Source organism: Embiotoca jacksoni, unplaced genomic scaffold (assembly GCF_022577435.1).
Source record: "Embiotoca jacksoni isolate LCO1_2020_lvr unplaced genomic scaffold, fEmbJac1.0.p SCAF_24, whole genome shotgun sequence".
Classification (NCBI taxonomy): Eukaryota; Metazoa; Chordata; class Actinopteri; family Embiotocidae; genus Embiotoca; species Embiotoca jacksoni.
The window spans coordinates 1,261,580-1,275,000 of record NW_027185375.1 but is presented as its reverse complement, the minus strand read 5'-3'; the positions used below and the strand labels follow the sequence as shown (position 1 = coordinate 1,275,000).

At 47.9% G+C, this 13,421-nt stretch overlaps 1 protein-coding gene across 14 annotated transcripts in view; it reads right to left on the bottom strand.

The window, feature by feature from the left end:
* LOC138203939 (phosphatidylinositol-binding clathrin assembly protein) overlaps positions 1 to 13,421 on the bottom strand; it is an 83,138-nt gene that overhangs the window by 63,371 nt on the left and 6,346 nt on the right. For all 14 annotated transcript variants that reach the window (XR_011178751.1, XR_011178752.1, XM_069158960.1 and 11 more), the window contains exon 2: positions 1,188 to 1,330. Coding sequence is in view for 12 of the 14 variants with exons in the window: in XM_069158960.1 (XP_069015061.1) it covers positions 1,188 to 1,330 (143 nt within the window). In the remaining 2 variants the exon portion in view is untranslated. The remainder of the gene's footprint in view (positions 1 to 1,187; positions 1,331 to 13,421) is intronic.

Here is a 13,421-nt window from a genome sequence, read left to right as displayed (position 1 = left end):
TGGATAGTCTAGACTGTGCTGAAAAAAAAACAAATGATATAGCGTGAATGGTTATCCCAACAATGACCAAGTTATGAGCTTTCAAGGGAAGGAAGTGAAATGAGCCTGCAGATCTCCTCGGGTTCAAAGGTTAGCTCGTCAAAATGTGACATAAAATGGCAAAACAGTAAGCACACTCTATCACGTATATCACAAATGCTCCAGCGCTCATACATTTCACGTCACGACAAAATAAATAAGTCACAACGACGGCAGGTTTCATAAAATATGCATTCATCGCGAGCAACGAAAGGGCACGAGTCCATCAGAATATGAAGTACGCTCGCATGGAAAAATGTATTTTGCGCCATCGGTTATTTATTTTTTTTAAAGGGGAAGGAGCTGTGAGTTATTGACGGCCTGCCAAGCGGAGGATCGGCGCAAAACAGCAACAGTTCATTTGAAGAACTGTCTGGTTTGATAAACATGATTTAACTACAAAAGAGTGAAAACTACAAATCTCCTCTTTTTCAAACGCTGCGTGGAAAGCCCGAGACATTTTGCTGACACGGGTCTCTGTCAGACCTCATCACAATTAATAACAGAATAAGTTCAAACGAACGCAGAAGTGGTGCTTGAATTTCAATTTCAGATGATTGTTTTTGAATGTGTGTGTGTGTGAATCCACCGAGAGGCCGCTGTGTTTATTCTTCCAGCTTCTAAAAACGTTTTTTTATCAAGTTAATTTATTTGATTATTCATTCGCTTCTATCCTCGTCCTCCATCTTGCCTCCAGCTCGTACTGAGCTAATTAATTTCTTTGCACTCCACAGCTATTTCAATCATTCACGCCTTGTGTCCAATATGTACATCCTCGGTGGCTCCACATGCTGTTTGTATGCATCAGTTGGTCGCACACATATACATACATACACACACACACACACACACACACACACACACACACACACATACACCTGCTGTTGATCATAATGCTGATATGGACATGAATAAAACATCCGACTTTATATGTTTGTATTTATGAATGTGTGGGCGAGACGGAGTTGAGTAATAATATTACTTATTGATGCGGCCTGCTGCCGGCTGCCTCCTGCAGGCCTTGTGTGTGTGTGCGTGTGTGTGTGCGTGCGTGCGTGCGTGCGTGCGTGCGTGCGTGCGTGTGTGTGTGTGTTGTGCGTGCCGCCTACCTCGTTGCCGTACATCATGAGGTGGTGGGTGGTGATGAGGGCTTTGAAGACCACCACCCAGCTGGAGTTGGCCGTGCGCTCGAACAGCGTGTCGGCCAGCTGGGGAATGCTCACGTTCATCTCGTTGGTGCAGTGGATCAGATCTGGATCGGTGGGGGGGGGGGGGGGACAGAAGGGGGAGGGGGGTGTTAGACAACAAAGAGCGGCCATGAGAAAAGGTGAAAATGGTGAGGACGGACGAACGCAATTTTTCCTCTTCAGCGAATAAATTGTGAAGGACAGATAACCCCCTCTCCTCCTCCTCCTCCTCTCCCAAAACAGAAGTTCAGGTTGTCATTCATTCAACATTCAACCCAACCTGGAGGAAATGACTACAACAACAACAATTGACATATTTGAATTTGCACATTTCTGTAAAAAAAAAAACCAGAACATTGTAAACTTCCTCAACGCACACTGTATGCTTTTGCCGCCAGTATTGGACTACGTCAGTGGAAACTAACTATATATACACAGGACACGCACACTCTAAATGGCACCAGCTTCTTTTATATTTACATGCTCGGGAACCTGTAAATATGCACACGTTTTGCCCAAACCGCGCGTTTTAGAGAAGACGGGAAGTGGACGGGTGTCGGCACAGGTGTCGGCGTTCGACTGAGACGCACAGAAAGCTCTCGCACTCTCGACTTCATCAGATCCGAGCCCCACCTCGGCGTTCCCACCACGTTAATGGAGATCGATTTGAACCGATGCGCGTCGAGGTCCCCCGGCTTATTAGAAAGATTCAGCGTCTTCAACTCGCCACGTGCCACACACACACGCACGCACGCACACGCACGCGGCTATATGCATCATTCGCACTAGATATCGGGGTGTTTTTGGTTCCTTTTCTCTGGCGCCCTCCTCCACTTTCATTCCTTTTACTTCCAACCCTGCCCTCCCTCCCTCCCTCTCTCCCCTCGTCCTTTGTTCTTCACCACAGGACATTATGAGGCTGCCGGCTCTCACACCTGGTAACTACGGAAACAGCTTCTCATTAGACTACTGGAGGGCTGTAGTGGGGTGGGGAGGTGGTGGTGGTGGTGGTGGTGTAGGGGGCGGGGGGGGGCGGGATGTCCCGTCGGGAGACTTCATCATCATAATCAGGTGTGGGGGCGCGTATGGCCACGCGCAGGTGCACACGCTCATTCAATAAAGTCCATCTTTGCACTCGGTTAACGGATTATCTCCCTCAAGCACTTGTCTGCACTTGTGTACACACACACACACACACACACACACACACACACACATATAAAACACACACACACACCAGGCGCTGGGCTATTTAGTCAATACAAATGAGAGTGGCGTAATGCAATTCAAAAGGTACATTACAGCAACAATACATCCGTTTAGCTGCATTTAGCGTCCGGCCAGAGTGAATCTGAAACGCTCCATCCGCAGGACTGCATCAGCATGTTGAATGCCTCCTTTTCAACAGCAGCCTCGCTCCGACTGTCAGCCTCAACCTTCTTATTTTTTCGTTGTTGTTTTTTTTTTCCCCCCCTCCCCCTTCCTACCGCATCGCTGCACGATATTATAAACGCTGATTGGAGACAATTAATATCTCCGAACTGGTAACAGGCACTCCGGTGGCTTTGTTAGTGAATTAGTTGCATCGCGATGCTTCTTTCTCTTTTATTTCTGCTGCTACCTTTTTGGTTTTTTTTTTTCTTTCTCCCCTCCCTCTATCTCTCTTCTCTCCCATCTGTCCATTTCGCTTTCTTTTTGAGGAGAGCTCATGTTTTTTCATTAGGACTGGAGTGGTGTGAGAGAGACACAGAGAGAGAGAGCGAGAGAGAGAACTAAGAGAAGGACTGATTAGGTCTGTGGGGACGCCGGCGCATGAGTGTGTATGTGTGCCAGTGATAATGTAAAGAGGGTACATGCACTGACTTATAATCAGACAGAGTGGAAAGCATTTAGATGCCACTGATTCCAGACCAGTAGAGAGAGGAAAAGGAGGAACGGCCGAGACAAACGTACGGCACGGAAAACCAAAATACAAAATTTTAATAAAAAAGAGGACGATAGGGGCGAAGAGGAGGAGACGTAAGGAGAAAGGAGTGAGGAGGGAGTCGGAGAGAGGAGATTAGAGTCCAACAGAGAGGTAAAAGCATACAAATAGAGGAGGAGATACGATAACAAGAGATGCGAGACATGAGTGTCTCTTCATCCAGACAATTTGCAGGAATCCACACACAGCTCAACAAGCCTCCTCGCCTCGCTTTCTTTTCTTGGTGTGGTCCGCAGCAGCATCGCAGCTGGGGATGCCTCTTTTTTTTTTTCTCTCTCTTCTTTTTTTTTTCTTTTGTGTCGAGCACTACCCCGAGCAATTATTCTGACCGCAAATGAAAAAGAAAAAAAAAAAAATATATATATATATATATAATACACAAGACAAGATTCACATCCTCGACCGCGAGGCTCGGACCGACGTCTCCGTGTGTCCTGCCGAGCAATTACCTGCACAACGAATTCGATCCGGCTGATCGACACCCACACGTCCGAGACATAGTTAAGACATCGGAGGAACGAGGCGCTCGGCTGGACGATGTCTAAAGTCTCGCTGCGAGTGAGCTCCGAGAGCCGAGCGGAGGCGTTTTGGTGGGAATTTGATTGCGCTGTACGGATTTAATTGGCCCACTCCACATGAGATTAGCCAAATTCAGCATGTTTGTACACGAGGTCGGGCCTACCGAAGGGTTTTTATTATATTTACATTACACGGCTTTTCCCAGATGAAATTAGTTTGCTTGAAGTTTGACATTTGAGAAAAATAAGCTTACGAGCTTTCTCTCCATGAGTTGTCTGTATGTAGATGGGAAGCTAATAGAAGATTAGTTTAGCATAACAATGAGACATGGAGGGGGGGGGGAGGGACACATCTAGGGTGGTTCCTGCCAATCGTTACCAAAAAAAAAAACGAAAGTCACCTTCCTGCAACTGTAAAACTCACTAATTACCGCATTATGTCTCGTTTACGTCCAGCTCCGTACATCTTTAAGCTAAGCCGGCCGCCTGGGCGCGTTGGCATCGCTGTTGGCATGCAGATATGCGGTCGCCATCTTCTCATGCGAATCACAGCAATAGATAAACTCATTTCTCCTCCTACTCCTTGAAATATTTTATATAATGACTTGAAAAAAATATATATTGAGAGAAGATATAAAACGTATTAATGAGCTAATCTGTAACTAACTTTAATAACATCTCTCACTTTTTCAGGCACAAATGGCGATTGGATCTACAGATAATGATCCACAAATGATGCACCTCGGGAGATCATTTTTCTGTTGGAGCCCTAATAATCTGACAGGTAGTAGGTGATTGCCAATTTTGAATAATCTCAGTGTTTAACATCATGTGATATTCAAGGAGAGAAATATTCCAGAAGTAGCGGAAGGACATCTGGGATATTTAGCATAATCTGATGCCACCGCAGCCTCGTCCCAAACAAGCAGACTTATTTTGATTTTTTTTGTTTTTTTTGTTTTTTTGTCAGCACTGTCTGTGTGAATTTGGTCAGGTTTAAAGAATTTCTTTCCTATTACATTCGGAAATTCTCCCATTTAGTTTTCCTGGTCTGTTAAGCTGCCGCCTCCGGAGGACAGCCGATGCCTCTCCCGATAAACTAGGCAGCGTGACGACCGGCGCAACACACACACACACACACGCACACACACACACACACACACACACACACACACACACACACACACACACACACACACATCTAGGAGTAGATGTGATCTCATTCCTCGACAGTGACCTTCTCTGTTCCTGTCCGGTCTGAGGTCCATTGTTACCGGTCAACTGTTGACCTCTGTGGCCTTCGACCGAAACCGCAACCAGAGCCGAGGCTCCCTGGCACCGAGGGACCGCCGGAGAGCCGGGCGATCGGACGAGGACGTGAAGTGTGCGCGCTCGCAGTAAACAAAGAGGAATGTAGAAATATCCTGTGATGGAAACGCTACTTTTCTGAGGTCTGTAAAAATGTGTGTGTGTGTGTGTGTGTGTGTGTGTGTGTGTGTGTGTGTGTGTGTGTGTGAGATTTAAAAGTGGATGAAGACGAGAGAAAGATAGTAACAAGCTGGGCCAGATGTGATCCCGGTCTCCTCCTCTGCTGTATCTGACCACCTGCTTTCTTGTTCACACACACACACACACACACACACACACACACACACACACACACACGCTACCGCACCAACTCCCGTTTCTCTTAACACTTTCATCTCCTTCTGATCTGCAGACTGCCGATTATAACATGCTCACTAATTATCTGTTTGTGCCTTCTCTGTCTCTCTCTGCTCGTCACTGTAAGCCTCTTCCTCATCTCCCACTGCTCTTCATCTCCTATATTTAATCCATTTCAGCCACACGGGATCAGCTGTCACGCTATAAGTTGACACAACGGTGCCAGAAGTGGCGGAGGAATCCCAGCAATCCCCGAGAATTAACCGCGGCTTCTTCGGCAATCAAAACCGTAATAAGTCATTATTGATATTGATGAAAACCATCACGGTGGATCCTGCCCACGTAGGAAAAGTGTGGTCGGCCACACTTTATTTCTTGATTATTAAGGATTTGATTTGTCAAGAAATCGGTCAAAATTCGCTCATAACTATTCTTCTGGCGCCGGTAAAAAAAAAAACAGGGGAAAAAAAACAATAAAGAACAATAGTCACATATACTAGTGGATTTTGTAGATTATAACGACTATTAGAATATTGGAAAGTCGAGCCCCATCCCGACTTTGTATTGACTTGCCTATATTTGTTTTTAGTTACGTTTTCAATAACAGCTGTATGTCGTTTAAACGTATTGTGTTTATTCTCTTCGAATCTGACGATACACAAGAACGGGATAGAGGAGGGCAGAAGTATTCCTATTTGGTTTTATTCGTCAAATATATAAATAACTGTGCAGCAAGTTATGCATTTAACTACTATTTTTTTTTCTTTACCATTCATATGGTCTGACATCTGTGAGAGGACATCATTGCCTTGCTTTGCCTGTTTGACACAGTTCAATCCCCCCCCCCCCGAGAGGAGGTCCGCTTCACATCGTTGGCATTCCTGGCAGAATTTCATCTGGACGAATCCAAAGGAAATTTTAAGCTGACTTTCCTGAGACGGGAAGTCAGTGCGTTCGCACAGTCCAGCGTCAGAATACTTTGAAGGACACATGACTACTGATGGCAATCAGTGAAAACAATGCCGTCCCGCCTGTTCTCCGATGAGGACGCCCGAGAAATTACTGCAACCAAAGTTTAGAGAAAAACTACTGTTGGCATTAAGGTTTCCTCCGCCCCTCTGAAGGGGAGACTAAGGGTAGAGAGGGGTTTGCCCCCGCTAATAAAGAAGTCGGCGGTTCGATCCCCGGTTCCCACGGTCCACGTGACGAAGTGTCTTTGGGCAAAACACTGAAACCCCCAAGTTGCTCCTAATGGCAGGACAGCTCTGCCACTACTGGTGTGTGAATGGGTTAATGGCGAACGGTTCGCACGCAAATGGTCTCAAAGCACTTTGCAATGTTTCCAAATCAGGGTCCAGCTGGGCGGCCAAGTGTGATGACCAGAAGCAGTTCTAACTGCAGTGGTGGCCGAGTTTCAGCTCTCAACATAGTCTGTGTGGTGGTCAATGTTGATTGGTTAAAGGCTGCTCCAAGAGTTACAAAATTAACCCCAGACTCATATATTCAGCCAATGAATTTGAGTCTGGTAATAGACCATTATGTCAACGAACTTTACAAAATCGTAAAAAGTGCTGATAAATACAATATCTAGAGATGTAAGACTATCTGAATCACATACAGGTGGTGCCCAAATTTTTTTTTATTTATTTTGAAAACTATCTACAACTCAATATATAACGGCATTCTTCTATAACTTTTCGTAAACTTTCCAGACACTCAAAAACACCCAATATAGTTCCAATCCTTTCCTCATCTCCTGGGAGATTTCTCTCTGGGTTTCCCTTCTTACCAAGGAGGTCAAAGGTCAACAACCCAACAAAGCACCTCCTCCTGTTGCTGCTAGGGGATGTGGTGGTGTGGGAGGAAGAGGGGGGGGGGGGGGGGGGGTTCAGTGTTTTCTGCTCAAGGACACTTCGAGAGGCTGCGTGCTCGACGAGAGAGGACGACCGCAGGCGACCGTGAGTTTTAAATAACGCCGCTAACCGGACCGCGGAGGCGACCGCCCGTTCGTTCAAAGTCCGCGCAGGTACCGAGGAGGACCCGCAAACTTAACGAGACACCACCCGCCAGATGAAAAGCTCAGACGGCGACGGGCGGAGCGCGGTTCCCCCCCCCCAAATCTGGTAAAGATTAACGCTGCGCGGTATCAGCACCTCGTCTGGCATGTACTGGTAATCTGCTTCTCCCCTCTGTCTGTCTTTGTGTTTGGGACTGTAGACAGGGTTTGCCTCTAAAGAGGATTCCCTTGTCCGACCCCCCCCCTCCCCTCCCCTCCCCCTCTCAAATCCTCCCGATAGGAAAAGCAGGAGGAGGAGAGAGGTGTGAAGAATTGAGAGAGAATTGTAAGCCTGCTAAATTTGAAAACACATCCTCTTTTTCCTTTTCTTTTCTCGTTTGTTTCTTTTTTTAGGCTTCACATTCATCGTAAGCCAGCGTTTGTTTTGTTGTTGTTTTTTTTCCCCTTTTTAAACCACTCGGAGTGCTTTTTTTTGTGTGTGTGTGTGTGTGTGTGTGTGTGTGTGTGTGTAAATGCTCTAAAAGAGCGAATGATTATGGAAACGCCAATCTTGTTTTGTAGTGTTGACAGAAGGGTGGGGATAGAGGGGTGGGGGGTGGGGGGGGGGGGCAAAGCTTCTCCTACACCATCGCAGACTCTCTGTCGCATTCAATTCTCTCCACGATTGCTCGCTTTGGCGGCAATATAGCCGATCACACGGCAGACGTTACACCATTGATCTGTATTTATGTTTATGCCGTCGGAGAGTGAAACTGAGATTTGACTGACTGTCTCTGTGCAGCAGCAGCAGCAGCTCAGCGTAGTTACGAGGCTCCATTTAGGAGCAAACAAACAAATCACTTCATATTAGACAGCGCGGTAGCCTTTCAGAAAACGAAAGACGTCACTTCCTAAACTCCGATTTCCACTTTGTTAAAACGACAAAACCTCTTGGGGGGAGGGGGGGGGGGGGGGGAGACAAACAAACCGCAAAACGCGGACAGGAGTCTTTTGTCTCGCGGACGTCGTGTTTTTCCTTCGCCGGCGCTGACTTTCAGACATCTCCGGGCGCCATTAAAAGATGTCAGCGCCTCGATCCGCTCACAATTTGACTCTCTCCCTCGTCGTGGGAATTTAAATGCAACGAACTGTGGCGGAGACGAAAGAAAGCGGGAGCGACAAACGGACCGCGATTAGATCCGTCGCTACAACAGAAGAAAAGGAGCGAGAAGAGCTTTTGGCTTTTGGACTGAAGTTATTTTCTCGTGTACAATGTTTGTTTTGTTCGCCTTAGTTTGGACTTCAAGGATGAGTCACTGCGCCGGATCAGGACGAGAAACTGGAAGAGTTAATTAACATTCGTGGCCCCTGTTGTTAAGTAAATGACAAATTAACAGTCATTAGCAACTGTTTTTGCTAATTCAATTCCTTTTCCAATCCAAAAAAAAAAAAGCTGCCAAAGATTCTCCAATTAAATCTCCATAATTTTTGTCTGCCGTGGTTGTGACGTGACCAACTCTGGGTGTCGGGACTGCAAAACAAGACATTTTGTGACATCCCTGGACATTTCTCAGACACAAACAAATAATCGATTTATCGGGAAAATGATTGTTAATTGCGGTTAGCTGCAAAAAAATGTCTTCTCTGGGCGTCGGGAATGCGTCACTGAAGATTGATCCCGGGATCGATTTTTAAATTGGAGAAAAGAGGAGCACGGGTGAGACCCTGAGTTTAGGCACCTGGAGAGGAAAAGCGAGATCAACGGGAGAGAGCTAGGCGAGGGGGAAAGATGGCGATGAACGGGGAAGTACGAGAGCAGTAGAGTTAAAGGGAGGGTGTAAACTAAGGCAGTGTCACCAGAAGTCGGTCTATTAATAGAGCGGCTCTGGTTGTTTAGCTTTAATTCGCCCCTTGAGGTCTTAAATAAGAGCAGTTTCCTCTCTTCCCTTTTGTGCCCTTGTCGCACATCCAGAACGAAAGATACACTGCGAAAAAAAAAAGAAAGAAGAAGACAAACTCCGAGGCTCTTCTTCCCTCCAACTTGCAACTGTTTTCATGAGGCGCGGGCGGGGGGTGGGGGCTCTTGTCAAGTGAATAGGATTGAAGTCTCAGAGCGAGCATCTCCGCACGGCATGTCTTCGGGGGGAGAGGGCGGGGGGGGGGGGAGAACATCTGCCGGTTTCTGTCAGAAAGAAAAAGGGAGCGACGCCGACAGAGAGAGCGGCAGGCAGATGAACATGCGCGCAGGTAGAGCACGGCAAGAAAATAAATAAATAAATCCCCCAAAAAATAAATAATAATGAGCAGTCGAACCCAGCCGAGGGCTGCGGAGACAACGCGGCTAAAAATAACCCGACATCAGAACGGGACGGGAACAGAAGCACCGAGCGTTCCCAAAACGCGCGCAGGCGGGCGAAAGCCCGTTTCCGCGCCACGTGGCGACGTTGCCTCACTGACTGACTGTAGGACATACGACGCCTTCCCCTACGAGCGGCACGTAGCACGTGTCCCTCGAGGAGGACGCGCTTCACTCCCCCCCTCCCCCCCCCCCCTCCCGACGGGTCCTGGGAAGTCCCCGAGAAAGACAAAGCTCAGCCAAACGAAACGGGCTAATTTGTCGGTTTTAGTTTCTCCGGTGGGAGAACTTGCCGTTTTTCCCGTTTTATAGAATTGACATTTCAACCCTCGCTCCTCTGGCGACGGCCGAAATGCCAGACTCAAGGCTTTAAAAGCAGCGGGTCACAAAGCGGCGGGTTGCTGTTTGGTTTTCTATCATTTGATTCCAAATATCTTTGGTTTTCAAGTCTGTTGGTCGCACAAAGGACAATTGAAGGCCATCAACTTGGATCCGGGGAAAGTGCGCAAAACTTTTTCACTACTTTTAATATTCTATACACAAGGCAATTCATCAGGCAATTCATCAGTTAATCCCAAAAATATTACAGGTTGATCTATTGTGAAAACAATAATTAGCTGCAGCCCTCGCTTTTAAAAGACAGCGCTGAACTTCTGAGTTACTTCACAGTTTTAAAGCTGCAATAATTAATGGAGCAGCAGAACAAGCTGAAATATTATATTTTACGCAACTGCATATTCACGCATGCAGCGTAAAAGATCTCATTTACTCTCTCCTTTTAGCTCAGTGTGAGTCTCCACAAGCTCCTTAAAACAAAAAAAAACAAAAAAACGACTAATGCCGCAGTGTGTCCGTTTTCTGCTCGGTGCTCATGAACAGCGAGTTTTTCAAAGCTTCAACATTCCCTTTAAAACAGCAGCCGGTGTCCACCGGGCCGACGCCGGGTGATAATTCTCTCGCGACAAAGCGGCCCGTCGACATTACAAGCAGTCATCTGATCCATCGTTAATAAAAAAAAAGTATCGACTGGCGCAGCTTTAGAAATGTGTCCCGATGCCCCGTTTCTGACCGGCCGCGTTAAACGAGATGCGGGATGTCCACTAATCGCTTCCTCATCAACGCCGGCATTTCGTTATGATTCAGGTATTCGGGTATGGACCCGGCGAAACCCTGTAAAAGCGCAGATTTCACCGTGGCAACAAGGCCGCAAAATTACAGGGAGTTTAGGATGTAAATCGGTGACGGTTAACTTGATTATTTCACCATTTATCAATATAATAAATGAGTACGTGGAGAAAGAAAAATGTGTTAATATAAAAGAAAATGAATAACGTTCAGACAACCAGCCCATTTAAAGCCAATTAAGACTTTGAGTAATGTGACATGTATTTTACAAGATCCTGAATTATGGAACTACACTTTTAATATATTAAGCACGCCGCTTTTCTTTTCCGAGCTGCGCGGCCGCGGCGTCGGTGCGAACTGCGCCGAGGCATTTTGCTGAGCGAGCGCGGGCTTGCGGGTCAGTGCAGCGAAGCGGGCGTCTGCACCAGATTCGGTGCAGCGCTCAGACAGACTGAAGCGCTCCCTCGAGACGCAGAGGCACACATTGCAAATTTCCCACACACACACACACACACACACACACACACACACACACACACACACAACCACACCCTCTCGACTTCACACCACGTGTATTCCCCCCGGGCTCGACTTGAAACAGACGTATCCAGACAGCAGTCAGCAGTAAGCCGTTTTCCTGCCGGCTCGTCCAAACCGGGGGCCTATCTCCGCTCTGCAGCCAGGGAGGGGCCCCCACCGATCCGTTTAGATAGCATTAGGCTCACCTACAATCACTTAAGACACACGCGACCCCGCCGTGCAACTGACCAGCTACACCCAGCAACTTGATAAGTCGGCGGTTTTTTTTTTTTGTTGTTGTTGTTGTTATTCTTAAAATGTCCTGAAAGCACACTGCACCTTTTTCCACACAAAACCTACGCACCTAAAAGATATCCCCACCAGACCCACAGCCGTATTCGTGCACACGTGCGCGGTGAACAAATGTCAAGGTGACCTGCACCCCTTTTGTCTGAAACGGAGCTGTAAACTTTGAATAGGCCCCCCCGACTCGCCGGGGGCTGAAACACAAACCACACCAACCCGAGCTCAATAACCCGCCGCACACAGCGTTTCCATTTTGCCTCCGAAACTAAACCCCGGAGTAACGCAGAGGCCGGCCGGGGACGGAGCGTCGGCGTGGGGGACTACTCCGGCGTCGCGTCAATTTCTCATGCAAGCGTAACCTAGTTTTGAAGGTTTGGCTAAAAACGGCGCAACACAACACGATGTCAAAGGACGTGTCGGCCAGCAGCTCAGCCGGCCGGCAAAAAGGATGTGGCGTGTTGTACTAAAGCTACCGCAGCCTTCGCTGCCACCGAGCAGAGAAGCCTGAAAGCGCACGCGCGCACACACACACACACACACACACACACACACACACACACACACACACAATAACAGGACGGACTGACGGAGCAGCTGAGCCCCCCCCGCCCCCCTCAAAAAAGAAAAAAAAAAAGCCGTAGTATACAATTCTGTTAAAGAAAACAGCCTGCTGGGTGGTCTGAAACTGCTCCGGACGGGGCGAGGACGGCAACACCGGCGCAAATGGTGATTCGGACTTTGGCTCGCAGGTACCCGACACTCTGGGCAGGAGCTGCCGTTACAGAATGAAAACGCAAACACTGCCTGGAAATGGTTGGGCTGGTTGTCAGGAAACAGAAAACGAAAAGAGGTGGCTTTGATGGGTTTTACCGTTGTTGCGCAAGTTCGACATTCTGCACCCGCGTGGCGGCGAGGGTCCACACGGTGTCATTTTCCCCATCCGTCCGCATCTGTGAAGACCAAATGTGGAGAACTGCTGCGCATCCGGGGATCGCCGGTATTCGGTCTTTTAAGCCCTTTTAAATACGGAACTATCTGCACCGTTAGACGTGGAATAAGAACCTGCAACGTACACGGACGGCCCGGCTAAGAACCAGCCGACGAAGCCACAAACACATCAAATGTATCCCGGCAACAAAATGCTTCGGGGTCACGTCTATTATTGGGATCCTTAAAAGCGAGACTTTTTTTTTTGTTGTTGTTGTTGTCTCTGTCCTCTGGAGAGGTCAAAGGTCGAGGTCACCTGGACAGCAGGTCTCCGTGTTGACTGAAGCGATCCCAAGCGGGGTGAACGTCTTCTAACCTGCCGGGGCTGAAGACGAGACACTCCGCCGGCCGGCTTTTTTTGACGACATCGGCAAGAACAACGCATTCCCCAGCCAGACCTGAAACCCTGAAGTGGGAATAGCAGCTTTGAACAGATGTTGCGAGACGAGCTGAAATCCGGCCTTTTTCTTAACTGTCAGAATCTGTCACATCCAGTTCTGACGTGGGAGACGTGCCGCCGTTCAGACCCGACATTGACCTCCTTCCTGGGGAGAAAGTGACCGCAGGCGGGCAGCTGAAAGCACCAGTGTGAACACACCCGAGGACGCGTTGAAAATACACTGAAATCGAATCTGCTCGGACCGCCTTCGGAGGTCGCACTCTTTTAGCAGCGTGAAATGAAGAAGTTGAGACGCATGAT